At 40.3% G+C, this 26,410-nt stretch overlaps 1 protein-coding gene and 1 long non-coding RNA gene across 2 annotated transcripts in view; one reads left to right on the plus strand and one right to left on the minus strand.

The window, feature by feature from the left end:
- Positions 1-1,090: 1,090 nt before the first annotated feature.
- On the minus strand, positions 1,091-3,349 carry LOC123816302. Its single transcript, XR_006785260.1, has 2 exons — positions 3,039-3,349; positions 1,091-2,615 (listed from the first exon to the last, which is right to left on the minus strand). It is a non-coding gene; the product is annotated as an uncharacterized LOC123816302 (long non-coding RNA).
- A 274-nt stretch (positions 3,350-3,623) lies between these two features.
- The window catches only part of EIF2AK3 (eukaryotic translation initiation factor 2 alpha kinase 3), an 89,857-nt gene continuing 67,070 nt past the window's right edge, over positions 3,624-26,410 (plus strand). Inside the window, exons 1-2 of the mRNA XM_045835202.1 lie at positions 3,624-4,103; positions 22,137-22,266. Of these exons, the coding sequence (XP_045691158.1) occupies positions 3,823-4,103; positions 22,137-22,266 (411 nt within the window). The 5' untranslated portion in view covers positions 3,624-3,822. The remainder of the gene's footprint in view (positions 4,104-22,136; positions 22,267-26,410) is intronic.

Genomic DNA, 26,410 nt, shown 5'->3' on the forward strand with positions numbered 1-26,410 from the left:
TGCAGGTAAAGGGTGTGAGAGTCTATTTTTCTTGCTTTAAGCCACAGCATTTTGGGCTGATTCCTTAGACAGCATCATTATGGCAACAGTCAACTGATACAGCTTATTTCACTGTGTGGCAAACTTTGTTGGGTGCTTACCCATGTAAATTCTTTCCTTTATAATTGCTTTGAGATTTTACAAAAGAAGATAATATATGTATTTTATAAGCACATTACTCCAAATGATTAGTCATCAGAAAAATGCAAACCAAAACCATAATTACCCACAACTGCATACCTATTAATAGTAAAAATTAAGACTAATGATATCAAATGTTAATGAGGATATGGAACAACTGGAACTGTCATATACTACGAGTGAGGTGTAAAGTAGAACCACTTTGGAACACTCTTCAGCTTCTTGGATACTTGTTATTTACAACCAAGTATAATCTCAACAGATTTGGACTTTCTCTGTTAATGAACTGAGTCCATGATACTAAATCTCCACCCTGTTTTCCTGACCTCCTGGACCATGCTCAGTTTTAGAATCTTAATTGTTCTGGTCAGCCCTGGCTCAGGTACCTAAGTGCCAACTTCTTTTTGTAGATCAGATCAGACTTACTGATCAAGTGATCAGGCCAGTCCCAACTTTCCTTACACTTCTCTGAAGTACTCAGACTGATCCCAGAGTTCCCATGCAGTCACTGTTGACTCTCTATGTTGTGCTAAAACTCGCAGACTCTCTTTTCATTCCTTCAAGTTATTTTTCTACTCAGCTAACTACTACTTAGAACTTTTTTACTTTTTGAAAATGGAAATATTTGCATTTTTCCCCTAAGTACTAGTAAAGCTTGACTTCTTACTGGCACTTTGTACCACTGTGCTCTCATGCCTATAACTTTTTTCATCATAGCACATTGTGTACACAATATAAATGTGTATGTCAGTATTAAAATAGTGTCTGTCTCCCTAACTAGATAGATGTTAAGCTTCAGAAGGACAGGAACCATCCTCTTTTGTTTACATATTTATTCCCTTTACATGCAGGTGGCCACATGATACTCCCTGAATGGTAATGAATAAATGAACAAAAAACTTCCACATCGTTTAGTGGTGGCAAGCAGACTCCTAATTTATTAATGCAGATTATTGTTCATACCATGACATTTTTTGGAAAAACTTACAAAGCCATGAAGACTAGGTTCACTAAAATACCTACACTAGCTATGTAATTTCAAAAGGACAATTACAAGAAATCAACAATCATTTTTCACTTCATGTTAATTTTCTGACACCTTTTTCATGTTACTTATTAAATTCCTTATCTAGTCAGGAGGGCTTATCTCCTATTTTGCTGAGTAAATACTGGTCAGTTTTAAAAGAAGAAAGGGGTCATCAGGATAGAGGGTATTATGCTAAGTGAAATAAGTCAGTCAGAGAATGGCAAATACCATATGATTTCACTTATATGTGAAAGCCAAAGAACAATATAAATGAAAAAAAAAAAAACCCAGAAACAGACTCAAAGATACAAAGAACACATTGATAGTTGCCAGCTGGGAGGGGTTTTAGGGAACTGGATGGAAAAGGTGAAGGAATTGAGAAGTACAGATTGGTAGTTATAAAATAGTCCAGGTATGTAAAGTACAGCATAGGGAATATAGTCAATAATATTGTAATAACTATGTATGGTGCCAGGTGGGTACTAAGAATATTGGGGGAACACTTCGTAAAGTATATGACTATCTAACCATTCTGCTGCACACTTAAAACTAATACAAAATAATATTGAATGTAAACTGTAATTGAAAAAATTTTAAATGTTTTAAAATTTTTAAAAAGGGTGGTCAGGAGAGGCTTCACTGGGACAGTAACAGAACCTTGAAGGAATAGAAGGAACAGCTTTGTAAGGATCTGTCTAGGTGTTATGGGCTGAATTGTGCTTCCCTTACTTCCAAATTCATATGAAGTCCTTCCTCCTCACCCCCACTTCAGATTGGAACCATATGGGTGATAAGGCCTTTACAAAAGTGATTCAGTTAAAATGAAACCTAGTAAGTGTTGTGCCCCTGCCTTTTGATAGCAAGATAACCAGTGAAAAATATTTTATACAGGTAAGATTGAGTTACTGGGTTAAATAAGATGAAGACTGACAAATGTCCTTTGAATTATCAGTGGTGACCTCAGAAAGAGCCCTTTGGTGGAGTTATGGGCATGAAAGCCTGACTAGTGTGTTTGAGAACTGAAAACACGTTTTTTAGAACACTAAGTTTTGTTGTGCTTGTAGGAGCAAGAAAATACGGTGCAAGAAGGAGAGGGAAATTGGGCTTTTTACGTTTTTGCTTTCTGACGTTAATAACAGCATGTTTAAGTCAATACATTTTTTTAAAAAAATCTTCACAGAAATTTGATGGGCAAGAGCCTCCCAATCACTCTCATCTTTGATGCTATTCTTTTGAATACACAGCAGACGGATGCATCTTCATAAACCACAATTTTCATCCTTTCACTCCTTTGCTAAAAAATCTTCAGGGTGTCCTTAACTGCTGAATGAAGTTTCAATTCCTTAACTGAACATTCAAATCTTCTACAGTTTTGCCTTTTGCAGTTTTGGTTTTCTTCTCTAAAGCCCTGTAGTGAGGTACAAAGCATGCCACATCAGGGTCAGAAGGCTTCAAGAAATAGTTCTGCAAATAACTACATCTGAGACCTTAGACGACTTGCTAGAGTGCACCGCCGCGCCTGGGCCGCGCCTGGGCCGCGCCTGGGCCGCGCCTGGGCCGCGCCTGGGCCGCGCCTGGGCCGCGCCTGGGCCGCGCCTGGGCCGCGCCTGGGCCGCGCCTGGGCCGCGCCTGGGCCGCGCCTGGGCCGCGCCTGGGCCGCGCCTGGGCCGCGCCTGGGCCGCGCCTGGGCCGCGCCTGGGCCGCGCCTGGGCCGCGCCTGGGCCGCGCCTGGGCCGCGCCTGGGCCGCGCCTGGGCCCGTTCCGCTAGTTGAAGAGGAAGGGGCGTGTCAAGTAGACTAGACCATCTGTTAGAGCACTGGCAGGTCCTTACCAGTCAGCAACTTAGGGGCCGCACGCAGTATTGGCTCCAGAATCTGCCTCATCCTTTCTACTTCTAAACACATGGCTTGAGAACTCACTTATGTTTCCGGCTTTGTTTTCGCCTTTCCAAAAAGACGAGGCTCTAGAAGAGCCACAGCAGCACATCCTATAAGGTCGGTCGCCTCCCGACCACCCGGGACTCGCTTTCAGCTCTTCCTTTCCCTAGTGTCTGTACTTTCTACACTCACAATTTGCCACGTATTAGGTGCCGCTTCCAACCAATCAGGAAGAAATGATCTCAGAGTTTTGAGGGGCATCCACTTCCACCAATGAACTTCCAAGATTCTGCTGCGGCTGCTGTTGCTTTGGGTTGAGGAGTTCGCCAATGAGGTAAGAAGGCTGCGGGGAGGGCGGGGCGCTTCTTGGGGTAACCGCTTCCGGGACAGGGCCGGGCCTCGGGCGGGGACAATTCAATTTGATTGGCAGATGTGATGTAGACAACCGGGGAAAGCCCACCGTCTCCAACAGGACCGGCCCGGTTCCTTGAGTGGCAGTGGCCTCAGCCAATCGGAGAGCAGACGCGCGGAAAGTTTGCTTAATGGGTGCTGTCGGAGGGAGGCTGTCACTCAGGTGGTGGCAGGCTCCAAGCTAAGACGTGGCGGGAGGTTCTGGGCTAGGTGTCCGGAACCTCGGGGCGGCGGGATCCCTAGCACGTCCTCTGTTGATCGGGTGCTCAAACCCACGTGAGAGGCGGGCACCGGCAGCTTCACTTCCATGCCCGCGCACGGTCGCTGATGGAGCGCGCAGCCCGCCCGGGGCCGTTCGCGCGGTTTCTGTTACTGCCGCTGCTTCTGGGGCTCCTGGTGCGGACCGAAGCTGCGGGGCGCGACCCCGACCAAAGCGCTCCGGCGGCAGAGGTGGGGTTCGGCTTTGGGGCCGCGGCCGCTCCCACCTCGGCCGCGCTTCCGGCTGAGGTGACGGTGGAGGACGCCGAGGCGTTGCCGGCGGCCGTAGACGGGCAGGAGCCGCGGGATTCAGAGCCGAACCCAGATAACGAGCTGCGGCCGCGCGGCAGGTGAGGAGCGAGAGCTGAGAGCCAGGGCCGCCTTCCCTCGGCCAGCGACCGGTGTCGTTCGGCTCCGGCCGGAGAGCCAGTCCTGGAGGGTGTCTTGGGGAATGCTCGCAGAATGGAGCGCAGAGATGGGAAAGAAACTCCACTTTCCCACTATTTGGGGCTTTATTCAGACTTCAAGGAATTTTCAGTCCGCCTGCTCCTCGATAACCCCTTTTTTCTTTCGTGAGTCGCCAGTGAGCTGTGGTGGTATGACAGCTGTTTTGGGAAAGGATTTCACAAACTAATTTCTGCATTTTCTCAACACAATCCTGTGGTGCCTTGGAGTAGGGTTAATGTCAGTATTTGTCTAATTGAGATCTGCAGACCATCTGCAGCAGAATCACGTGGGGATGCTGGTTAACTATAGTTTTCTAGGCCTCACCCCCAGATCTGAATCAAACTTTCTCTGGGTAAGAACCTGGAATCTGCAGATTTAACAAGCACACCAGACAATTCTTGAACACACTAAAGTTTAAGAGTTATGGATAGGTTCTTGAATTCTGGCAGTTTTGATATGTAGAGAATTTACTGTATAAGTATTAAATATGGGATTGAGTTGGTTAACCTTGAAAATGGTACTTCAAGATTCGTGTTTTAAAGCACGTTTCAAAGTCTGGACACAAATGTAAGGCATTTTAATGCTGAAGTGTTTTGCAGACAGCTGTCTTAGCACACCTGAGGAGAAAGTGAGGTCCCATTTAACAAATGGAATAATACAAGGAGCATTAGGTAAATTAAACTAGGGAGGGCTACAATGTGGGTTACAAAGTATTGTAAGTTTATAATGCTGTAATCATTAGATCATAATAAGTAGATTTAATGATCAGGTAAATATCAGAATCTTCACCTATGTACCTGCAGACTACTATAAATAGAATAATAAAATTCTCTTAGCACCACTTGAATGATATATTTTTTAAAGTAGCAAATATTTGGCAAAATTTTCATAGTTTTTGCTAATGAATTAACTTTCCTGAAAGGGTGTTTTATCTGGAAACTTCTGAAGTCCTACTCAAAGTAAGTTGCATAAAGTGAGATGTTTAATTTTTCTTAGAATACAAATCCACCACAGTAGGTACTTAAGGGCACTTACAAAGGCCCTCTTGGGTACCCTGGGGTTACACAAGGTGGACAAGATAGTTCTTGCCCTTCTGGAAGAGTGTGGAGTTTAGCCGAGGGTTACATGAGCCCCATAATGGCATTGCAGAGCTTAGGCAGTGCAAATTAAGTGCCATCAGTGTCTCCAGGTTTTTGTGGTGTTCAGTGGGTGGAGTAGAATGGGTGAGGTAGATGAGAAGATAAGCAAAGGCTATAGCAGAATGAATTGATTCCTGTAAAGTGGTTAGACTTGTGATGAGCAGATACAGGACTTGAGACAGCAAGAGGCATAGAAGCTGGGAAGTATGTTTAAGGAACAATTTGTGTACCTCTGTGTGTCAGTGTGCGTGAGACCTGTGTGTATGTGAGAGGTACATGGGGTGGCGCTGGGTAAGGAGGAGTAGAAGATGAAACTAGAAAAGTAGATGGGGGCCGTATTGTATGACTTTACACTAGTAGCATGGTTATCACTTGGGAGCGTGTTAGAAATCCGGAATCAGGCATCACCCAGACCCACTGAATAAGTATCTGTGCTTTAACAAGATCACCATGTGCTTTACATGCCCATTACAGTTTGAGAAGTGTAAAGTATCTCAAATGCCATGCCTGATTAAAGTTTTTGCTTAAGAAATATTTCCCTAGCAATACCATGTACTGAAAACTTGAGGTAAAGATACCACAAGGAGAGTATTGTAGCAGTTTAGGTGAGAGGTTTACTATTCACTGGACATAGAACAGAGGGGATATATTTGAGGTGGAATCTCGGTTCCTAGCAAATGAATCGATTCTTCCTCTCTTGGAACTCCCATTCAAAGATTGAGACTGGGTGGCCAGAAATTGAGAGCACACATGGGACAATTGAGGGATGTAGGAGAGCAGGGAAGAAAAGATAGGGGTTTGGTGTTGAACATGGTAACTTGGAGGTCCAGGAAGGTGTAAATGAGTGACTGAAGTTGGAGAGCAGTCAGGATAAATACTTGAAGCTGTGAGAAAGAGGAGACTCATGGTAAATCCTCAGGAAATGCCTTATATTTTAGAGAACATGGGCCAGCAAAGTAGACAAATACAGCTGGATAGGTTGGTGGTGTAGAGTGAGGACTAAGAAGAATGTGGGATTTGGTGATGAGCATAAGTAAAGAGTTTAAGTAAAACAATAGAGAGTACTCAGGTAGCAAGAGAGAGGTTAAGTATTCATCTTTTTCAGCTCCAGCCCCTCCTTCCCTCACTGCTAAACTGATAGGAGGCAACTTTGAGGACCACAGATGTCTGATCTTATTTATACACTCAGAGGAGAAGACCCCACATACACAAGTTGAAAAAGGAATGGAGAAGGAGGTGGAAGTAGTTGGAGACAATTTACTTGGCAAACAGGAGAATCACTTCTTTTGTCAGGAACAAAGTAAAAATAGAGGGATTCTGCCTGGCAGAGAGTAAGTGTTCTTTGGCAGACAGTTTTCTAGGAAGACATAGGCCCAGGTGTAGGGGTCTGCCTGGTAGCTTAAGATAGTGTGGAAAGTTTGAGAAACCTTGGGTAAGTAAATTGATAAAGCCAACAGGAAGTAAGTATGCAATGTTTATAAAACTTTTCTCTAAATGCTCTTTTAACAAAGAGATTATCAGTTCATAATAATAGACCAATATCCTGTTTGCTTCAAGAAGGAGGATTAGGGGAGAGGTTTGAATTAAGCAAGCATTAATTACAAACAGCTGTGAAGAATTATGTTACTTGCAAAACTTTTAAAAAGAGGGAGGTGGGGAATAGATTGTCATTTTTGCATATTGTCTTTTGATGCCCAAGAAGCTGTATGAGGCTTGCTAATTCTTCCTTCTCCCCTCCCGTCCCCTCCCCTTTCAGAGAGGGAGAATGAGAGAAAAACTTCAATATGTTGTTCCACTTATTTATGGATTCTTTGGTTGATTCTTGTATGTGAGCTGAGCTCACCAGGGATCAAACCCTCAACTTTGACCTATCCAGAGGATGTTCTAACCAACTGACCTCCCTGGAGCAATTTTTTCTCTTGATGGCATTTTCATTGGCTTCATGATAAATACATCCTTTGAAGTCTGAAGCATGTGAATGAGTGAATAAACTATTTTTTCTTTAAAAAGTAGCAAAGATACATGTATTTTTCTGATAGCAGTCTTGTTGTCACTCCTACTTCTGTTAAAAATTACAAAGACTTGAAATTCAAATGGGATGGTGACTGTAGAAAGTTGGGAAGAAAGTCACAGTCTCACCTCATTATTAAGTTTTATGCAAGTTGGCATAACTTGAGTTACTAGTTTTCTGATTCCAGTGGCAATAGCAATTTACAAAGTATTATGGTGATTCTTGTGGTGGCATGGGCATCTTCATATTGAGGACATCTAACAAACCTCAGAAGTTGTCAAGAACTAGTTTTATGCTACCAATCATGCTAATTTGTAAAATACTGTTTCTTTGTCTTCTGATTAATTCCCCTGTAACAAAAGTACTACAAAATTTGATGGCCTATGGTGCTTTTTAAATTGGTGCATATTTTTTAAAGATTTTATTTATTTATTTTTAGAGAGGGAATGGAGGGAGAAAGAGAGAGAGAAAGAAACATCAGTGTGCGGTTGCTCGGGTCATGGCCTGCAACCCAGGCATGTACCCTGACTGGGAATCGAACCTGCTACACTTTGGTTTGCAGCCCGCGCTCAATTCACTGAGCTATGCCAGCCAGGGCTAATTGGTGCATCTTTAAACTGATTTTTTAAAAATTTAATGAGATAGCATGAAAATACTCTAAATGTAAGATAATTTCATTCCTCTTTATTTCTCTCTGTCCTTTCACAAACTGATGTGATGTGAATTTGAAGTACAGAACTCTGGTCCTCAGATTTTCAGATTCATAAGCATGCTTTTGTTAAAACAGTAAAATATGACCATGGAATAATAAAATCTCAGAATACATTGTTGAAAATGGACTTTTCTGATTGCAGACTTTCAAAGTTGACTAAAACGCACATTTAAGGAAGAATTTATGCATACTTCAAGGCAGTTGTAAGCCAAAAATAAACATACTTCAGCGAAGAGTGGACTAGCCCTCCTGTCTACAATTGTCTTTTTAGTTTAATTGACACCTGGAGTCTAGATGTGATATGTGTCAGGACTGAGGGGACTATACTTAATTTGAATTTAGCAGCCTTTACACTATGCAACATTTTGCACAAGGGATCCTGTCTTTATTAGCTGCTATGAGCTGTAGTTTGGGCATGGATCTTCATTCTCTAAACACTGCCTGGGAACTCCATCTTTTTTTTTTTCTCCTTTTTTGTAAGAGAGGAGCTGCTTTATATTTTTATTACAGAATGTTTTAAAATACAAGAAGAGAACTAAATATGAGAGGGTAGTATTACTTTTATTTTCTATTTTTTAACCTTGTTTTATTTATAAATAATCTTATCATTAAAAATATTTTTTGGAGCCCTGGCTGGCGTAGCTCAGTGGATTGAGCACGGGCTGGGAACCAAAGTGTCCCAGGTTCGATTCCCAGCCAGGGTACATTCCTGGGTTGCAGGCCATAACTCCCAGCAACTGCACATTGATGTCTCTCTCCCTCTCTCCCTCCCTCTCTCTCTCTCTCTCTCTCTCTCCCCCCCTTCCTTCCCTCCCTAAAAATAAATAAATAAAAAATCTTTAAAAAAAATATATTTTTTGGAATACAGTAAAAAAAAGTGCTTCTGAAAATGTTTTAGTCTATTAGGAAAAGAATAGCTGCCATTCTCATGTTGCTTACAACAGTGAGAAATTAGATTGTATTTCTTTAAGGTCTACCAAACATGTTGAAGTAATAAAGTATAGTTTTTTGACATTCTATTTATTTTTATTTGGGGCACAAATAGTCTTGTGATATGTTTAAATAAAGGAGGTTTGATTTGAAGATTTACTTAGTAGGTGGGGACTAAGAAGTAAAGTCCAGTAAGTATTAGTTTGTTTTTAAATGAGAACATGTGCTTCCTCGAGTGAGCATATTTTTTACTTTTCAAGTATAGTTGACATACAATATTATATTAGTTTCAGGTGTACACACCAGCGATCAGACATTATATAATGTTCTAAGTAATCATCTTGATAAATCTGTACACATCTGACACCATGCATAGTTATTAGAATATCATTGACTATATTCCATATGCTATACTTTACATCCCCATGACTATTCTGTAACTACCTATTTCTACTTAATCCCTTAACCTTTTTTACCCATCCCTTCAACACCCCTTCGATCTGACAACTGTTAAAATGTTCTCTGTATCCATGAGTCTGTTTCTGTTCTGCTTGTTTATTACATTCAGTTGTTGGTAGATAGGCATTTATTGCCATTTTATTGTTTATATTTTTTACCTTTTTTCTTCCTCTTTTTAAAGAAGACACTTTAACATTTCATATAATACTAGTTTGGTGGTGATGGACTCCTTCAGCTTTTTCTTTTCTGGGAGGCTCTTTGTCTTTCCATTCTAAATGTTAGCTTTGCTGGGTGGGACAATCTTGGTTGTAGGTGTTTGCTTTACATTACTTTGAACATTTCATGCCAGTTCCTTATGGGCTACAAAGTTTCTGTTGAAAAGTCAGCTGACAGTCTTATGGGGGCTCCCTTGTAGGTATCAATATCTGCTTTTTTCTTGTTGCTTTTAAGATTCTTTAACTTTTTGAATTTTAATATGATGTGTCTTGGTGTGGGCCGCTTTAGATTCATGTTGTTTGGAACTCTGTGTTTCCTGGACCTCTATGTTTACTTCCTTCACCAGGTTAGGTAAGTTTTCTGATTATTTTTTCAAATAGGTTTTCACTTTCTTGCTCTTCTTTTCTCCTTCCAGTACCCCTTTGAAGCAAATGTTGTTATGCTTGAAGTTGTTCCAGAGGCTTCTTACACTGTCTTCATTTTTTAAAATCCTTTTTGCTTTTTGCTTTTATGATTGGGTATTTTTTGCTTCTTTATATTCCAAATCACTAACTTGATCCTCTGCTTCATCTACTCTATTATTGATTCCCTATAATGTATTCTTCATGTTTGACTGGTTCTTTTTTATGTTTTCTAGTTCTGTTTTGTTTCTTGTCTTTTTTTTTTGACATTCTCACTGAGATCACTGATAAATAACCAGTGTTTTGAACTCTGCATCTGATATATTGCTTGTCTCCATTTTGTTTAGTTCTTTCTCTGAAATTCTGTTTTTTCATTTGGTACATGCTTCTTTGTCTCCTCATTTTGGCATCCTCCCTTTGTTGGTTTCTATGTATTAGATGGAACTGCTACATACACTAGGCTCAGTATAGTGGCCTTATGTAGTGGGTGTCCTACAGGATTCAGTGGCACAACCTCCCTTGTCACCCACACTGGGTGCTCCAGGTGTGCCACCCCCTTGTGGGCTGTGTACACCCTACTGTTGTAGTTAACCCTTGATTGTTGTTGGCATATCAGTGAGAGGGTATTACCCCTAAGCTGATCAGTTGCAAGAACTAGCTCCAATCACTGTGGAGGATCAGGTGTGCAGGAGGCCAACCCCACAGAACAGAACTTAACTTCAGCAGGGCTCTGTTGCCAGCTGAGTCTGCCCCTTGAGCGTGTTGCTTGTGGAGGTGTTTGGATGGTACTGCTGTTACAGAACAATGGGGGGAGGGGCAAGGGCAATATACTGTTACCCGAAAGGAACCCCCCCGAGGTTCGTTATGTCTGCCGCTGGAGGAAAGATGTCTCTCAATGCCAGAGATTTGTGAAAAGGAAAGGAAAGTTTTATTTAATGCTATACAAACTTAAAGTAGTAACCTAATGTCTTCATCAAAATCCCAAAGTCCCTTAAAACACCCACAGACACACACAGTCCTTCCTTCCCCCCTTTGCCCAGTCTGGGGTGCTGTATCTCAGGAAAAGAAATAGTCCGTGGCTCAGGCAGCCAGCCCCCGGTTCTTCCCAGTAATCTGTCTTGGCTGGTAGGCCTCCCTCGGTTCCTGGCACCATCAGCTGTGTCGCCAGGATCTCTGCTAAAGCCGGGTGGTGGTTCCACCTTCTAAAGCTTCGGGGGTCCCCACCCTTGCAAAGCCGCGTGGTTCTCTCTGCACAATGGCTGTGGGAGTCTCCACTCTGGCAAAACCGTGTGGTTCTCTCTGCCAGGGCCCCAGCCAAGTGGCTCTCCTTTCTAGAGCCACAGCCGTGTGGTTCTTCCTGTACAGTGGCCATGGGAGTCCCCACTCTGGCAAAGCCGCGTGGTTTTCCCTCCACTGCCCCAGCCTCGTGGTCCTCTCTGCACAATGGCTGCAGGAGTCTCCACTCTGCCAAAATCGTGTGGTTCTCCCTCCAATAACTGCCTAGTCTGGGTTTAAATCCCCACGCCAGTCTTCCTCTGCAGCTCCATTTCTGACTCCTCCACAATTGGCTACACTTGCCAGCACTCTCATATCCTTCCAGCTTTACTGGGCTGCCATAGTGAGTCTGGGCAGGTGTGGCCCCATGTCATGGAGCCAATCATCTCCAAGCTCCCACACAGGTGCTGTAATTCAGGGGACCCGCCCCCAGTTACATCTTGGTGGGGAAGTTACTTCCATTCTCCTGGCTGAGAGCATGGCCACAGCTATTTAACATATCTATGTAACCAGTTAAAGGTTATAGATAATGTTAAATGATCACGCCAGAGGTTAGCTGCAAAGCTGTTGCTATGCAAAACAGCTCTCAATAGCCCTGCTCCATTTGTCCTTACCCCCAACCCACACCTGTGGGAGGGTGGTGAGGACAGCCTAATATTTTCCAGGCACCTTGAGTTCTGGACCCCATTCCAAATCCCTATTTGGGGCCTCCCTCTTGGCTGCACCCTGTTACACTGTGACATAGTCTGAAGCTGTCCACCAGGTATACTGGTTCTGGAGCCCCCCAGGAGGTACAGACCCAGGTCAGCTACCTAGCATTAGCTACAAAGTGATATGCAGATGGCTGCTACTTGGCTGGGCTTGCAAGTGCCCAGGGCAGGCTGCTGCTAGTGCCAGGCCTGTGGCCAGTTAGCGAGAGGTATGGGGGCTCACTGAGGCCAGATGCTACTTGTTTTGGAGATTTTAGGAAAGTCTGAAGTATGAGCAAGACAGGCCATTTGTATAGAAAAGCCACTGGAAACTGTTTGGATGGCCCCGCAAATTTGTTGGGGCAGGGGATCAGGGAATTGCCAGGGTGAGGTCAAGAGTATGATCCAGGTTGATGGAGACTCAGATATGGCACTCTACTGCTGGCTCTGTGGGAAGGGGGTGTCTCAGAAAAGGAACAGTGTCCCCTGTCAGCACTTTTGTCTGGCAGATAGCCTTCTGCCTCCCCTATACCTCCAGCTGAAAGCACATGTTTAGGGAGGAGATTCTTGGCTACATTAAAAAAAGCAGATTTACCCAAATCACATTTTTTTTCCTCACCCGAGGATATGTTTATTGATTTTTGAGAGAGAGAGAGAGAGATACCCAAAATCAGTTGTTTCTGTATGTGCTCTGACTGGGATTGAACATGTAACCTTTTGATGCACAGGATGATGCTCCAGCTAACTAAGCCACCCTGCCAGGGCCCACATCACATTTTTAACTTTGGATTTTTTGTTTTCTAAGAAAACAAAAGTGGACCTTTTAAATAAGCAGTTGTTAATGTGGAAATATCCAATTGATACAATGTCTTCCCTCACTTGCCTCTCTTTCATGTGGGAAATTTCTGCAGATAGTGAGGCTATTAAAATTACTGAGTGAAGGAATTCAGCATGTACTTATCAGATCTGGTAACTGAATTGTAAATAGGCAGGTATTCTGGGTATTTTAAGTCAAGCAATTTTTTAATATTGGGTGTTCATTTGGAATAAGGTCATTTTTGCTTAGTTGAGGGCTAATCAGACCAATAACAAGATAAATGGCATCTTGATGAGATTTATGGAGGGAATAGAAGCTACACATTATTATACTATAGTAGTTGCCACTTATATAAACTTACAGTTAACAGAATAATGGAATTAAGTTTTAGTAAACCTAAATTCATGCTTCATAATTTTGTTCAGAACCTCTTATTTGGTGCATGACCTTAGGTAAGTTACAACTTTTCACATCTCTCCCAGCCCTTTTTGTTTTTGTTTTTGTTTTACGTGAATAAGAGTGTCTGCCCTAGCAAGACTTACTGATTCAGTAAACTTTAATTGCATTTTATTAGGGGCTAGGCATTGTTAGGTGCTGAGGGTAGAGAAATGGACCACTAGTCTTGTCCTTGAACTCTCAGCCTGACAGAGAGATACAGCTTCTTGTGTTAAAGAATGAACTATACTAGAATGGATAATAAATGACATAAGAGTAGTATGAGAGTGAAAAGAATGGAAATGTCAAATGAGCAAGTCTTCAAATGTTAGGTGGCAAGGACAGTCTAGGCAACATAGATGATGTGACCGAGGGCACAGAGTAGTGGTTCCCAAGCTAGGGCTTCAGGACTCTTATGGATCTACCCAGGTAAAAATGGGGATTGGTAAGAGGTCAATATTTTTTTTTTATTTTTATTTTTATTTTTTTAAGATTTTTATTTATTCATTTTTAGACAGAGTGGAGGAGAAAGAGAAATATCAATGGGTGGTTGCCTCTTGCATGCCCAGTACTGGGGATCTGGCCTGCAACCCAGGCATGTGCCCTGACTAGGGATTGAATTGGCAACCCTTTAGTTCACAGCCTGAGCTCAATCCACTGAGCTACACCAGCCAGGAATATTTTTTAAATAATTGGATGGAAATTGGACATTCATTCATGAGAAGGCTAATCAAAAAGCCAAGTTTCTACAAATTGGTACTCAGAAAATAGTTCTGGAGATGTAAAATACAACATAGGGAATATAGTAATATTCAGTAATATTTTAATAACTATGGTGTAGGTGGGTACTAGAATACTGGGGGGAATACTTTGTAAAGTACATGATTGTCTAATCACTATGCTGTACACCTGAAACTAGTACATTAATATTGAATGTGAACTGTAATTGAAAAATACAATTTTAAAAATACATATCATCAGGAAAGAGTAAAAAGTGTCTTCACTTTGAACTAGAATTATATCAAACTTAATATAGTACTTTAGCTACTTCTTTTCAGAAATCTTCAGTAATTTGTTTGGTACTTAAATATTTCCCTTAAAGGTGTGGGAATTCATTGGAAGTGGTGTTTATTGGGCAAATGAAATCATTTAGGACACGAGACCAAAAGTAATTTAACAAGGGAACTTTGTTGAAAAGGTTAGAAGTGTGTGTGTGTGTGTGTGTGTGTGTGTGTGTGTGTGTGTGAAGCAGTGATGTAGGTGACTATGCCAGGTTATGAAAGGTTTTATGTGTCATACAAAGCAGTGTGGACTTTATTTAGTGGGCACATGCAGCATCAGAAGTTTATTAGGTTTCTTTTATAGAATCAAAACTGTTGGAAGGACAGAGGAAAAGAGGTCAGAGGCAGGAAAATATGTCAGAAAGACTTTTAAAGGCATTTTAGTGAGAGATGAGAATCTGTTCCAGGACAGGGTCAGTGGTAATGAACAAGAAGAGAAAGAGACTTAAAAGAAGCTAAAGTAATAAAATGAAGACTACATGACTATTATCTAATGTAGAGTGTGAGGGAGCAGGTAGAGTTGATGCCTGGTTTAAATGCTAAGTGACAGGGTGGATAGAGAAATGTGTGGAGAAAAGTCGAGTTTCCTATGCACTTTGTGGCAAATAACAAGTGTATTCTGCTGAAAGTACAGAAGGGGAGGTTGGGAGAGGGAGGAGCTGTAAATACTGTATAGGTTTGGGAGCTGTCATGTATCAGGCACAGGTAAAGTTGTGGATATGGAGGAAGCTAGAACTCCATGACCTGCTTGTTTGTGATTGAGAGCAGGAGTGGCAGTGAGGATGGGTGACGGGCTAGTGCTGTGGAAGCCAGGGAAAGAAGAATGCCCAGACTGAGGAGCCACACTGTTTCAGCTGCTGCTGCAAGGACATGCCTAACTAGGGGGACGGATCTGGCCATTAGGAGGAGGTCACCTACAACCTTCCTTGAGAGGAGCAAACAGTGCTTGCTGTCCAATCATCCAAACAAATGCCTTGGGAAACTAAATTAAATTAAGTGAGAGTTCACTGACAGAGTTGATCAATAGGCCTTCTTCAGTCAGGTAATACATTATTATTATATTTTTGTTTCTATAAAAATAATAATTATTGCATTTATTTTATGATATTGATTGTTATATTTTACTGTAAGGAAATAGCTCTTTGAATTAAATCATATTTGCCAAATTGACCTTATGAGACTCACCTGTCCTACTTGTTAAGCTCCATTCTCCCAAGACCCCTGTAAGGAGGGACTTGTGGACCTTCCCTTGTTTTTAATGGGCACCAGAAGACTTTTATGATCAGGCATATATGAGTTTATATGAACTAGTTGAGACAGCTATACAGGTTGACCAGGGGATTTTGTGGGTTTGGTTTCAGATTGCAATAAAGTGAGTGATGCAGTAAGCAGTTCATAATCTTTCTGCTGGTAGAGGGTTTTGCCTCCAGTTTGTGAAGAGTGCAACATCTGTGAAGTGCAATAAAATGAAACATAATTAAACATGGTGTGTCTGTATTTTACTTATGAAAAAAAACAATTAAATAAAGAAGCCATGCAGAGAGTAAGCAGAACCATGTGGATGTGCACTCAGGGCTTCAAAGCTCTGATTCTTTCCACTGGAAGTGCTGCCTCTGTAGTTCCTTTGTTCTTGAATAAGTTAAAATCTTTCATCTTGTTCATAGAAGCCTCAAAATAGGGTGAGTCAATCATGGGAAGATAAATGACTTTATATTTTCCCAATTGGGGGAGCTCATTTTTCATTTCTACTTGATGTTTATTCTAAATGTCATCTCATATTGCTGTCGTCTGACTATTGCTGCATTCAGCCTGAGGACTTTGTTTTTCAGCAATATCTGTCTCCCTAGTGCCTTTTCTAGTTGCTAGCATGTCAATGAGCACCTCTCTCATAGACTGTGATTAGATGCAATAGTCTAAATTGTAGTATATGTAATACATTTTTGTATGTGTGTGTTGGGCTGTTCAATTTCAGCCACAGCAGAAGAGGTATCTACCTCCCTTCCAGAAACATGCTTGGGAAGGAGCCCATAGTTAATATTTCGGCTAGTTTGTAGCAGACAAAAGGATGAAGGATACATTTTTTTTTTCAGAATGTTTAAAAATTGATTTTGAGAGAGAAAAAGGAGGAAACACTGGTCAAAACCAATGCTTTAAAACTGGAAACACAGGTCAAAAACATTGACCTGATGTTTCACCCATTCCTGCATTCATCGGTTAACTCTTGTATGTGCTCTGACTTGGGATCGAACCTAGAACCCTGATGCAACAAGAGGGTGCTCCAGTCAACTGAGCTACCCTGTTTAGGGCCAGGGTATTTATTTATTTATTTAGTGGACACCTGACAGAGTTTGTTAGGGGATTTTCTGTTATTCCCATTAAGAGGGGCTAAAATAATGGATGGTACTCCATTCAAATCTAAGGACCAGATGACTAAGTAACAATAGTAGGTAAGAGAGTGATGTACTTAATTGTTCCTCCCACATGTTTGTATTTAATTATTGCTCAAATTTACAGATACTGTCTAAATATAGTTCATAATCTGAAAATACCTTGTTTATTTTAAAAAGAAGAATTTTTGACTCAGTTAAAAGTAAGTTTTCAGTGAAAGAATAGGTAGGTGCTAAACTCCAAATTATTCAAATGTGCTTTTATATATACATAGGACACATGCGTATTTTGTTGGATTTTTCTTTATTTTGAAGGTGAAAGCTAGAATCTTATCCTTCTTCTCTGTTTACCTCTAGAATAAATAGCTACATATTTAGAAAAAGTATAGCTTGTTATTATTTTAATAACAAATACCTAGGATAATAAATGAACAGTGTTCTGAATTACAAAAAATAGTTACTGAACTGTTCCATTTGTCTCCTTCATTTTTTCATGGGTTAACACTTGTTGCTTACTCTTAGTATTATTTAAATTAAAATTGTTTTTTCAACCATTTATTTATGGTTAATACTTATTAAACATAATAATTAGGCATTTGTTCAGTGGGGCAAGGAGAGGGGGGGTTAACTGGGTTCTGAACTCTGGCTCTCCAAGTTAATTATATTTTATTGCTTTTATTGGTAGATGGCACATTTAAGATACGAGTTTTTATAACCATTATAAAATAATTCTTTTTTATTTTTATTTTTTATTTATTTTTAAATTTTTATTATATTTTATTGATTATGCTATTGCAGTTGTCCCATTTCCCCCCTTCACTCCCCTCCACCCTGCACACCCCCTCTCACCCACATTCCGCCCCCTTTAGTTCATGTCCATGTGTCATAAGTTCTTTAGCTTCAACATTTACTATACTATTCTTGCCCTCCTCCTGTTTATTTTCTACCTGCCGTCTATGCTACTTATTCTCCGTACCTTTTCCCCCCTCTCCTCCTCCCACTCTCCTGTTGATAACCCTCCAGGTGATCTCAATTTCTGTGGTCCTATTTCTGTTCTAGTTGTTCGCTTAGTTTGCTTTTGTTTTAGGTGTGGTTGTTAATAACTGAGTTTGCTGCCTTTTTATTGTTCATATTTTTTATCTTCTTTTTCTTAGATAAGTCCCTTTAGCATTTCATATAGTAAGGGCTTGGTGATGATGAACTCCTTTAACTTGTCCTTATCTGAGAAGCACTTTGTCTGCCCTTCCATTCTAAATGATAGCTTTGCTGGATAGAACAATCTTGGATGTAGTTCCTTGCTTTTCGTGACTTGGAATACTTCTTTCCAGCCCCTTCTTGCCTGCCTGTTCTCTTTTGAGAAATCAGCTGACAGTCTGATGGGAACTCCTTTGTAGGTGACTGTCCCCTTATCTCCTGCTTCTAGGATTCTCTCCTTCATTTTAATCTTGGCTAATGTAATTATGAGATGCCTTGGTGTGTTCCTCCTTGGGTTCAAATTCTTTGGGACTCTCTGAGCGTCCTGGATTTCCTGGTAGTTTATTTCCTTTGCCAGTTTGGGGAAGTTCTCCTTTATTATTTGTTCAAATAAGTTTTCCACTTGTTGCTCTTCCTCTTCCCCTTCTGGTACCCCTATAATTCAGATGTTGGAACATTTAAAGATGTCCTGGAGGTTCCTAAGCCTCTCCTCATTTTTTTGAATTCTTGTTTCTTCATTCTTTTCTGTTTGGTTGTTTCTTCCTTCTGGCCCACTCTATTGCTTTGAGTCCCAGTTTTCTTCCCATCATATTGGTTCCCTGTGCATTATCCTTCATTTCACTTATTGTAGTCTTCATTTATTCATTTAATTTATGACCAAATTCAACCAATTCTGTGAGCATCCTGATCACCAGTGCTTTAAACTGTGCATCTGATAGGTTAGCTGTCTCTTGGGCGCTTAGATGTATTGGCTTTGGGGCTTTGATCTGTTCTTCTGTTTGACCCATTTTGCGGGGCGGGGGGGGGGGGGTGCGGGTGGTTCTGGTTGTGCCTGTTACGTATGAGGGGCAGAGCCTTGGGTGTTCACCAGGGCAGGGCAACCTATCGCTGGGTTGTGACGCTGTATATGGGGGCGGGGTCCGAGAGAAAACAATGGTGCTTGCTCCGCTCTTGGATTTCAATCCCTTCTGCCACTTCCCACAAGCAAATTGGGCCCTTCTGGTGCTTGTTCCTGGGAGGGTGGGCTTGTATACATTCTAGGATCCTGTGGGTCTCTCCAACGAACTCTCCTATGAGGCTAGGAGTCTCTCCTGGCACCTAACCCCCCACAAGTGTTTTCAATTGGTGCTTTTAGGCTTTATTTCCTGGTGCTGGGGCCCTGGGTTGCACAGTGCCTTGCTCCCCGTTTTCTCCTGGTTTATCTGCACCCAGAAGTGTGTCTGTGGTCAGCCAGTGGCCTTGCGTGCCTCACTGGGTCTACTGGTTGCCACCCTGTCCCTGGGACCACCAGCTGCTGCTTTCTCCTCCCACAACCCTTCTCTGCCAGCGGCCCCCGATTCTGCCACTCTTACTGGTCTGGATGAATGGTTGTCAGACTTCCGTACAGTTCAATTTTCTGTCAGATATAGTTGTTTTATGTTTCTAAATTTTTGTTGTCCTTAATTTTGGTTGTACGAGGAGGCACAGTGTGTCTACCTACGCTTCCATCTTGGCCGGAAGTTCTGTAAAGTAATTTTCTTACCTGATGTATCCTCCTCCAACTCCCAACTGATTTCTTTAGAAAGCAGGGTAATGTATGGGGAGGGAAGTGGAGTTATGCTCCCTTTCTTTTGTTTTGTTATCTAAAATTACCAGAGTTTGTAGTGTGGCAAAAATTTTTATCTTCACAAATTAGACTAAGTTACCACTTGAAAAATTCAAAGTTAGAATGGGTGTATAGCTTGGGAACTAAATTAACAATTGTATTTATTCATTCGATAAACAAGTTATTTGGTAGGTTTCAAATGAGTTTACTTAAAACTTTTTGTCTTGGTCAACTTGTAGTTTTACTTTTAATTTAGTGCATCATACATCAAGTAGTATAGAAAAGACAGAAGTTGTATTTATCCTAACTAGGAACATAACTATATGTGCTTGGAATTTGCATGGTCTTTGAAGCAGACAAATATACCTAACAAATTTCCTAGAACAAGTGTACAACACAGGCAAAAGGAATAGTAGCTGCAAAGGCTCTAGAGGAAAACTACACATGATGTGTTTGAGGAATTGAGGGAGTCAGTCTGAGGGTATTGATTTTGGATATGTGAACTTTGAGAAGTCTCTTAGACAATCTAAATCTGGTAGACAATTATATATGTAAGTTCAGAGCTTAGGAAATGGCTTGGAACCAGAGATAAAAATGTGGGAGTTGCTAGCACATATATGGTATTTTAAAGCTGTGATACTGGATGAAGTCACCAAAAAAAAGTACCCGTAGGTAGAGAATATTTTAAGATATAGGAGAAATGAGGAAGAACTAGAAAATGAAGCAGTGAAAGAGTAGGTTAGAAGAAAAAAAAATAGCAGGAGAGATGGTGTCCTGGACACTATGTGAAGAGTGTGTTTCATGGAGGGCAGGAGAAGTAGCTGATCAGGTGCTGCTAGAATGTCAAGTGAACCGAGATCTGACTGTGGGGTTTTCCAATGTGAAGGTGATGAGTGACTCCAGCAAGAACCTGTTCAGTGGAGTGGTACAGGCAAAAACTTGACTAGAAATAGTTCAGGGCAAGGGGAGGAGTGGATTTGGAAACATGAGAGTATATAATAGCTCTTTCAAGGCATTTTGTTCCAAAGTGGGCAAGGAATGAACTGGAAGTTAGAAAGAGGAGAATGATTGTTTCTGTTTCATCTGTGTTGGTTTTTATGTTAGGAGAAAGCATAGCCAATTGGAATACTGAGGGGAATGGTCTGGTAGAGAAGGGAATAATTGGTGTGATGACAAGAAGAGGGATTTGCAGGAGTGGGTCTTCCTGTATGCATAATGGAGAGATCTCTTGCCTAGGTGGAAATGTTGGTGGTGGATGGCAGTATGGACTGTTCACCCACAGCAGCAGGAGGAAAGGGAGAATACATGGGTCCAGGTGCAGATAAATGGATAGAGGTGATGGTGCAAAACAATCTTGTTGGATTATTTCTGTTTTCTTTCAAGAAATGGGTAGTATAATACCTGAGATGTGTGAGCTTGGAAGAGCTGGTATGGGGAATTTGAGGAGAAATGAGAAATGTTAACCTAGGTGGGCAAGTGGATGGACTAGGGAAGTGTCATACGATTGTTGGGCATCATTAATAGTCCTTTTGAGGTTGGTGGTCAGAATTAAAGTCAGACTAGTCAGCATGGTTATGTTATTCTTCAGTCACATTCAACTGCGTAGATGTAAGACTCAAAAAAGGCAGAAAGTTAAATTTAACAAGGATACTTGAATTTTGCCAGTCAAGTATGACATGCAAGAGAGAGATGAGGTTGAGGATTTAAGAAAGGGAGTGCTTAAAATAAAGCACTACAGAATTTCAGCTGGTTAAGAAAGAAATGAAAGCCTTATGGTAGTAAAGGTAGGTGATAGGATAAATGGCTTGTAGGTTCTGGTGGAGTCAGTAGTTTGTTGGAGTCAGGAAAGTAGAGGAAATGAGCTGGAGAGAGGGGTAGTTGGCTGGGGGCCCAATGCTTGAAATTTCAGTGGTAGAGGGAAGTTATGATTGGTAATGACAAGGACTAGAGTCTGACCACGGGAGTGGCTGAGGCAAGGTAGACAGATCACAAAAACCCAAAGAATTTGTTAGTAGTGACAGTAAACCAGGAGCTAAAATCCTCATGGAATTAGGCTAGTAATCCAAGGGTCGGTAAACAGTTGCTAGGAGGGGTAATAAGTGGAACAATCTATTGAGGATTTTTAGAGAGGAAAGAAAGTAGTCTGGGAATGGTGACGAGGTGCAAGGAATACACCTACTCCACTACTAGGCCCAGTCAGTGGCCAAGAGTATGGAGAAAACAATTATTGCTTTTGAAGCAGCGTCCTCAGGGAAAGCCAGATTTCATTAGAACAAGAAGGAAAGTGCACATTCAGGGAATACTTCAGGATTTGGAGAAAAATAGAAGAGGACAGAGCAGGGAATGTTGAGTTCCATATGGGGATTAGAGTGTGGGAATGAGGGGTGACCTAGGAGTCAGGCACTTTTCATAAGTGATGTAAACAGATAAAGGTCATGGTGCAGTTGCCTTGGAGGGCTAAAGACAGATAGTGGTGGCAAGACAATTAGGTGTTGTGAGAAGGTGGGTCCCACTTCTTTCATGCAGATAGACTCCAGGGAGGGGTTTTCTCTTGAGTGTGTGGAGTAAATGCTTAATAGCTTAGATACCTTTTACATTTTTCCCTATTAATTTTTAAATTTACAGATCATTAGTGATTATCAGCACTTTAGATGGGCGAATTGCTGCCTTGGATCCAGAGAATCATGGTGAAAAGCAGTGGGATTTGGACGTGGGATCTGGCTCCTTGGTTTCGTCCAGCCTTAGCAAACCGGAGGTAAGAATTTTCTGTTAAATGTTAATATTTAACAGAAAAACTCAGTTATAAAGAGCAATTGCTAGTATTAATATTATGTATTTAGAGCTGGAGTTCAGGGCCCCATTGCCTAGGTGTGAGGCCTGCCTGCCTGTTACCAACCATGTCCCCTTGAGGCAATTACTTTCCTGTTCCTCAGTTCCCCTCTTGTAATAAGGTAGGTGATACGACGTAATCACCTACTTCTTCTATAACATGATCATTATTATTATTACATAGACCCTAAATAATAAAATAGATGTAGTTTAACTGTGCTTTAATAGAAATACAGGGATTGGCGAAAGTAGGTTTATAGTTGTAACTAAGTGAAACGCAGAGTTTATTCTTATATTGTTTATTAATTATTGTATTATTCCATATGAACAACTGTAAGCCTACTTTTGCCCACTCTGTACATACTGCAAAATCTCATAAGTGATTCTCTACATTTCCCCTCAAGTGTACATCCTTATTGTAAGCATAATTCATTGGAAATTTTTTTAGAATGCAATTTTAGACAAATTTGATTATTTGCAAAAAAGAGACCTTACTTCCAAAACTACTCTGCCTCATGACTCTTAAGACTTGGGCAGGTTGCTTAGCCGCTCTGCTTTAGTGTCCTTATCTAGAAGGTAAGGACACATTGCCTGTCCTGATGAGGTTAGGGGAGTGAGTAAGTGGGGTAAGCTTTTTTTTCCTCCTCTTTAGTCTTGATTCTGATAGATTGTCTCTCTCTCCTTTTGTGGAGATTTATTCTCTTGTTTAAATCATTTAAAATAAGTTCCTTTTTTTAGTCGAGACTACCAACATGAAAGCAGTGACATGTGTTTTCCAGAATACCCTCAGCCTTCTATCTTATCAAGTTGTACCTTTGGGTTACTCCTCAGGATATGCTGTTTTTCTGTTATCATCAATCTTTCTTAGCTGGTATCAAGTTTGAAAAAGGCAAAGCCTAAAATGAGGGTCTTGAGAATGAACTGATTAGTGGTGAAAGAATGTTTTGATGGGAAAACTGCTACTAAGTGACCCACTTTCACTCAAGTAAACCTAGCCTAGATTTTTTTCCTGGAGCAGTCAGGCAAGTATTTAGGGAGATGGCACTGTCTAACCTCCACATTTGCTGTTTGCTAAGTCTTGACTAGACTTTTAGAGTACCTACTGTTTATCAGACGGTATACTGAAAATACCTGTTAAAAATAATGAACTTCTGTTGTATTGTAAATTATTAATATAAATAGCAATTTGATTATAAATTACATTAAAAATTTTGAATCAGGTATAATATTCAAATGATTACTACTCAGACTAAACATTCATTTATTTGTGCTCTGTTGGGATTATGCTTGCGTATGTATGTTTTGCTCTGTTTTTAAACTATATTTAATAGAGGATCAGCAGAATCAGAAGATTATAAGCTGTGTACATCTGAGGCACAACTCAGTAGTGGTACAAAGCATGTGTGTGTTTGCAAAGTAAAATATATACATGCATGTACAAAAGATAAATTGCATGGTATGACAGATTAGAATGCAAACAGTCATAATAACTCGAATGCTTTGGTATGTTTAAATTATAAGCATCTAGTTGAACTTGAAGGTTTTCTCACAAATACCAATTATGTTAGGTGGGTTTTTTAAATTAATATTTAAAAATTTAACTGTAGTTGGTACGCAAGATTATATTAGTTTCAGGTGTACAATATAGTGATTCAACATCTTCATACCTTACACTGTGATAAGCCCTCTAATTCTAGTAATTATCTGTTGTTGTGCCAATTTATCACAGTATTACTGACTATATTCTGCTTTACCTTTCTCATTCATTCCCTCCCCCTCTGGTAACCCCCCCCTTTGAGCTTTGTGTCTGTGAGGCTGGTTTTATTTTGTTGTACTTGCTCATTTGGGACTTTTGTTAGATTCCACATATAAGTGAAACCACACAGTATTTGTCAGTCCTTGACTGACTTATTTTACTTAGCCTGATACCCACTAGGTCCATGTACGTTGTGGCAAATGACAGGATTTCATCCTGTCTTATTGCTATGTAATATTCCATTATATATTTGCACTGTATCTTCTTTACCCATTTATCTAGCTATGGACATGTAGGTTGCTTCTGTAGCTTGGCTATTGTAAATAATGCTGCAGTGAACATAAGGGTGCATACATCTTTTTTGAAATTGGAATTTGTGTTTTCTTCAGATATATACCCAGGTATAGAATTACTGGGTTATCTGGTAGATCTGTTTTTAGTTTTTTGAGGAATTTCCATACTGTGTTCTATAGTGGCTGCATCAGGTTGTGTTCCTCCAACAATGCACAAGGGTTCCCTTTTCTTCACATCCTCATCTACATCTGTAATTTGCTGACTTCTTGATAATAACCGTTCTGACAGGTGTGACATGGTATCTCACTGTGGCTTTGATTTACATTTCCTGATGATTAGTGACATTGAGCATGTGTTCATATATCTGTTGGCCCTATGTATATCTTTTTTATAGAAATGTCTCTTCATGTCTTTTGCCCAGTTTTTGATTGGCATGTATATTTTTTTATTGAGTTGTATGAATTTCTCATATATTTTGGATATCAACCTTTTATTAGATATATTACTTGCAAAATATTATCTTATTCAGTAGGTTATCGTTTTGTTTCATTGATCATTTTCTTTGCTATGCAGAAGCTTTTTAGTTTGATGAAGTCCCATTTGTTTATTTTTGCTTGTGTTTTCCTGATGTCAAATAGTTTACTACCTATGTTTTATTCTAGGAGTTTTATGATATTAGGGCTTACATTTAAGTTCTTAATCCATTTTGAGTTTATTTTTGTATCTGCTATAAGAGAGTGGTACAGTTCTGAGACGAATGCTGTTGGTATTTTGATGGGATTTCACTGAATTTGTAGATTGTTTTGAGTAGTTTGGTTATTTTAAAAAGTAAATCCTTTTAATTCATGAAAATAGTATATTTTTTCTTCCATTTATATACTTCCATTTATTTATGTCCTCTTCAGTTTCTTTTTTTCAGTGTCTTATCATTTTCTGAGTACAGGTCTTTCACCTCCTAGATTAAATTTATTTCTAGGTATTTTACTTTTTGATACAGTTGTAAATGGGATTATATTAATATAATCCCATTTATTTCTTCTTCTAATCAGTTGTTACTAATGTATAGGACTAGAGCAAATAATTCTAAAACTTATATGGAACCACAAAGACTCAAAATAGCTTCAGCAACCTTGAGAAAGAAGAATAAAGTTGGAGAAGGTATCATGCTACCTGATATCAAATCATACTATAAGGCTATAGTAATCAAAATGGTGTGGTAATGGCATAAAAACAGACACATAGATCAGTGGAACAGAATATAGAGCCCAGAAATAAACCCATGATTCTGTGGTCAGTTAATCTCTGGCAAAGGAGGTGAGAATATACAATGTAGTAAAGACAGTCTCGATACATAGTGTTGAGAAAACTGGACAGATACAGGCAAAAATAAATGAAACTATATCACCTTCTTACACCATGTTCAGGAATAACTCAAAATGAATTAAAGACTTAAATGTAACATCCCAAACCATAAAATTCCTAGAAGAAAACATAGGCAGTTAACTGTCTGACATTGCTCTTCATTATATTTTTGTGGATATATCTCCTCAGGCAAGTGGGAAGAAAAAAACAAATAATGAGGCTACATCAAATTAAAAAGTTTTGCACAGCAAAGGAAACAATAAACACATAAAAAACCTAACCTAATGGTTGGGAGAAGATATTCACGATGGCACTTCTAGTAAGGCGTCAATATCCCATATTTATAAAAATCTCATAGAACTTAATACCAAAAACAAAAAAAACAAAACAAAAAACTCCCAAACAATCCAAGTAAAAATGGGCAGAGGACTTGAATAGGCATTTCTCAAAAGAGGACGTACAGATGGCCAGTAAACAGAAATGAAAAGATGCTCAGGGTTATTCATCATCAGAGAAATGCAAATTAAAACCTCACATCTCTCTGAATGGCTGTCATCAATAAATCAACAAACAACAAGTGTTGGCAAAGATATAGAGAAAAGGGAACCCTCATGTATTGTTACCTTGGGATGCATGGCAACATGTATTTGGGATACAG

Source organism: Phyllostomus hastatus, unplaced genomic scaffold, assembly GCF_019186645.2.
Source record: "Phyllostomus hastatus isolate PE091 unplaced genomic scaffold, TTU_PhHast_1.1 phas_contig_2, whole genome shotgun sequence".
NCBI lineage: Eukaryota > Metazoa > Chordata > Mammalia > Chiroptera > Phyllostomidae > Phyllostomus > Phyllostomus hastatus.